Genomic DNA, 3612 nt, shown 5'->3' on the forward strand with positions numbered 1-3612 from the left:
TGTAAATGTTGTTATTTGAGCTTCTTTTCAGACGTTCATCAGAAATAAACTCACACGTTATGTCGTCTACATTTATTTCAGCACATCAGGAGGAAAGCAGCATTTTTATTTTGCATTTCTAACATCAAGCTTCAAGTTTACAAATTGTCTTTTAATTGGTTCAGAAAGTTAAATCAGGACATTTAGTTTCTCCAGAAGAAGACATTTAATAATTATTTATAGTGTAGTTCAGTTAACAGTGTTTCTGCTGTGAGCGTGAGGGCGGGTCTGTTTCTGGCTCTGTCGCCTGATTGGCTGATGGCAGATCGACACGTTTCTGCTTAAAGTGACAGAACGAGCCGACGTTCAGAAGAAACATCATCACAGATGTTTTATCTGCGCTTCCTTCATCAGATCTGCAGAACATGAGAAATACCTACAAACATCGTGACCAGCCTCTAATAACTTCACAGAAATGAACGGAAACTATTTTGTGCTGTTTAGATAAATACAAATGTAGGAATAGAGGTAACAAAATAAAACTCCTTCAGAAACTTTTCATCCAGCATTCGTAACTTTTCCGAAGAAACATAACGTAGTTCGTAGATATCCCGTGAAATCATTTTGTATTTGAACTCAAACGACATCTTTTCTTAAAACTAATGGAGGTTTATTTTGAAAATACTTTTCATGTAACAAGCGTAATTTTGACTCGTGTTACTGGAATTTTGTAGGAAAAAGCACGAAAAATGAGGATTAACTTTTGATCAAATATCGAACCGTATGAGGAGACGTCAGAAAATAGATTTCAAATCTCAAAGCGATTCAATAAGAAATAAATAAAAACATTTGTATTAATAAACAAAATAGGATCATAACATAAAGCTGAAATTATTTATTTTGAAACTCAATTGATTACTAAATAAAGTAATTTTTAGCTTCTTAAAATCTTTTCTTATTTCTTTTTGAAAACTTCATTTTAGGTTTTAGGAAAAGAAAACAAACACAAATCACTATTTGTATCACATCTGGTACCAAACGATGAATCAAGACAATACACATAATTGTCACTTTCTAGTTTAAAGTAAACATTTACTTTATGATGCTTTCAGATTGTTGAAACTCAGTGAAACGTCTTTTTTTTTGCAGAGGGTTCAATATCAATATTTGTAGTTCTGGACTCTGATTGGTTGACAGTTGCACCTCAAGTCTGCAAAGGTGCATAACTGGACACGTTTGTCCACAGCCAATCAGAGTGGAGGAGCTCAGCAGTGACGCGTGCACAACGCGTGCATGAGAATCCAACCTTTCAAATGTTTCAATGAAACATCTTTAAAGAATGAAAGTCAGCCTGTTTGGTTTCCAGCTGAGGCTGCTGGCTTGTCAACACATGAACCCCTGAACGCATCACAGCCAACACATCGAAACACTTCAAACCAAACCTGGAACCAACGTCAACACAGTTCAACATTTTATTCTCCAAACATTGTTTTTTTAAGGTTGCATTGGCTATTTTTTTTTAATACATTCACTTACTCAAGCTCCAACATTTTACACAGCAGCCACAGAAGAAACGTCACTAATAATCCACAGAATGAAGCTCGAGGCAGCAGCTGAACCAGTGAAGTCCGCACGGAGAGCACCTTAGAGAGCGAAGCAGCGCGCGCTCCATTTATAGTATACAAAGAAAATCTGCCTCCAAAAACCAGAAGAACATCAGCATCACTGTGGTGACAGAGCCCAGTCGGAGAAGAAGCGGGAAACGCAGCAGGATGGTTTTACGCACGGATGCGCAATTTACGCACGAGTGTTATTTCTCTCATTTTATGTTTCACACCTTTAAACTGTGATGCAAATCTATACAATCCCTTTAATGCAAAGTCAACAATCACATTTAATGCTCCAGCTGTGATGCCTTCAATGGTTTTGTACTGGCGTTGGATTTGGCACATTCCTAGATGGATCCTGTAGTGTTTGGTTAAAGGAGGTACAAAGCTCCAGCAACACTTGTGGCACAAAGAGCAACTTTAATGTGCGTAAAGAGACACACCAGTGTTGCGTTTTCTTTCAGAGTCTGCTTCACTTCTGCAGCGCGTCCGTGTCGCACTGGTCCGTCAGAACGGAGAGTCTGCAGTTCTCCGTCTCCAAGGTGTTCAGCGGGATGACGATCTGCGTGTCGTCCGGCTCCGCTCGCACCGTCCCGGAGAACGGCCGCAGGTGGCAGCTGTTCGTCCCGCCGGGCGACGACATCCTCCAGAACAGATCCTTCATCTTCTTGCGGAACTCGCGGCGCATGAGGCAGTACAGCACCGGGTTCAGGCAGCTGTTGGTGTGCGCCAGGCACACGGTCACCGGGTGCACGTACGTGTGCACCATGTAGTACATCCGGTCCCAGTTGACCACGTTGAACTTCACCAGCACGCCCCAGAAGGTGATGGCGTGGTTGGGCATCCAGCAGATGAAGAAGGAGAGGACGACGATGGTGACCGAGCGCGTCACGCGGGACCTCCGCTTCACCTGGTTGTTGTTCATGCTGCGCAGGCGGACGAAGCGCAGCAGCAGCAGGTAGCACACGCTGACGATCAGCATGGGGAACACGAAGGCTACCAGGATCTTCTGGAGGTGGTACAGCGCGAGCCACGACTGGCCATCCGGGAAGCCCAGCAGGCACAGCCGCTCCCCGGCCACGCTCTTCACCGTGGAGAAAACCGCGGTGGGCAAAGAGGCCGCCGTGGCAGAGACCCAGAGCCCGGCGATCACCCAGCGCACCGGGCACACCCGCCGCCGGGTCCGGTCCTTCAGCGCCGAGGCCACTGACCAGTACCGGGTGACGCTCATGGCGGTGAGGAAGAACACGCTGGCGTACATGTTCATCACCGTCACGGAGAGGATGATCTTGCACATGGCGTTTCCAAACGGCCAGCTGAAGTCCAGGGCCGTGTCCACCGCCCAGAACGGCAGCGTCAGCACGAACTGGAAGTCCGTGATGGCCAGGTTGAGGACGAACAGGTTGATGCTGGAGCGTTTCTTCCGGCCGCGGCGCACCTTCATGAGGAAGAACACCAGCAGGTTCCCGACCAGCCCGGCAGCGCACACCACCGAGTACACGATGGAGATGAGGATGCGCAGGGCCGGAGATCCGTCCTCCGGCACATCGATGTAGTCCAGGCTGCTGAAGCGGTCCTGTCCCGCGGCAGACCGGTTCCACGAGGACGTGGCGTTGTAGATCCACAGCTCCGCCATGCTCTCCGGTAACAAACACAAACCAAGTCCCTCAGGGCGCGTCACCTCTTGCGCTCCCGGAGAAGAGACGCTTCCCGCGCGGTCAGGTGCGCGAACCTCATGTTAACCCCGCGGTGTGCGCGTGTTCTCTCTGAACTCACCGGAGCTGCTTTCACTACCGCCTCTTGTTGCTTCACTGCTGAGCCCCGTGCGCGCGCAGCTCACTTTATGCTCTGCCCGAGGAAGCGCGTGCCCGACGGAGGGGACTGACGTGTCATTTGAAGAGAGACCTGAACACTGTTCATCAGTTTAATGTTACACTCGACCTGTGTGTTCATACTGACTCTAAAGTGACAGTTCCCACCAAAAAGAACCACATATGTCTCCTCATACCTGCAGCGATTACTGATC

At 47.8% G+C, this 3612-nt stretch overlaps 1 protein-coding gene across 1 annotated transcript; it reads right to left on the bottom strand.

Annotated features, from left to right (window-relative positions):
- Positions 1 to 71: 71 nt before the first annotated feature.
- LOC116401508 (relaxin-3 receptor 1-like) lies at positions 72 to 3386 on the bottom strand. Its single transcript, XM_031879944.1, has one exon. It carries the CDS (start codon positions 3220 to 3222, stop codon positions 2059 to 2061), a length of 1164 nt encoding a protein of 387 aa, XP_031735804.1. The 5' UTR covers positions 3223 to 3386; the 3' UTR covers positions 72 to 2058.
- Positions 3387 to 3612: the final 226 nt, after the last annotated feature.

This window comes from Anarrhichthys ocellatus, unplaced genomic scaffold (genome assembly GCF_004355925.1).
Source record: "Anarrhichthys ocellatus isolate YVR2014 unplaced genomic scaffold, GSC_Weel_1.0 scaffold491, whole genome shotgun sequence".
Taxonomy (NCBI): Eukaryota; Metazoa; Chordata; class Actinopteri; order Perciformes; family Anarhichadidae; genus Anarrhichthys; species Anarrhichthys ocellatus.

Bases quoted from the DNA above. Each gene is read 5' to 3' on its own strand.
- LOC116401508 (XM_031879944.1), bottom strand. From the start codon at position 3,222: ATGGCGGAGCTGTGGATCTACAACGCCACGTCCTCGTGGAACCGGTCT.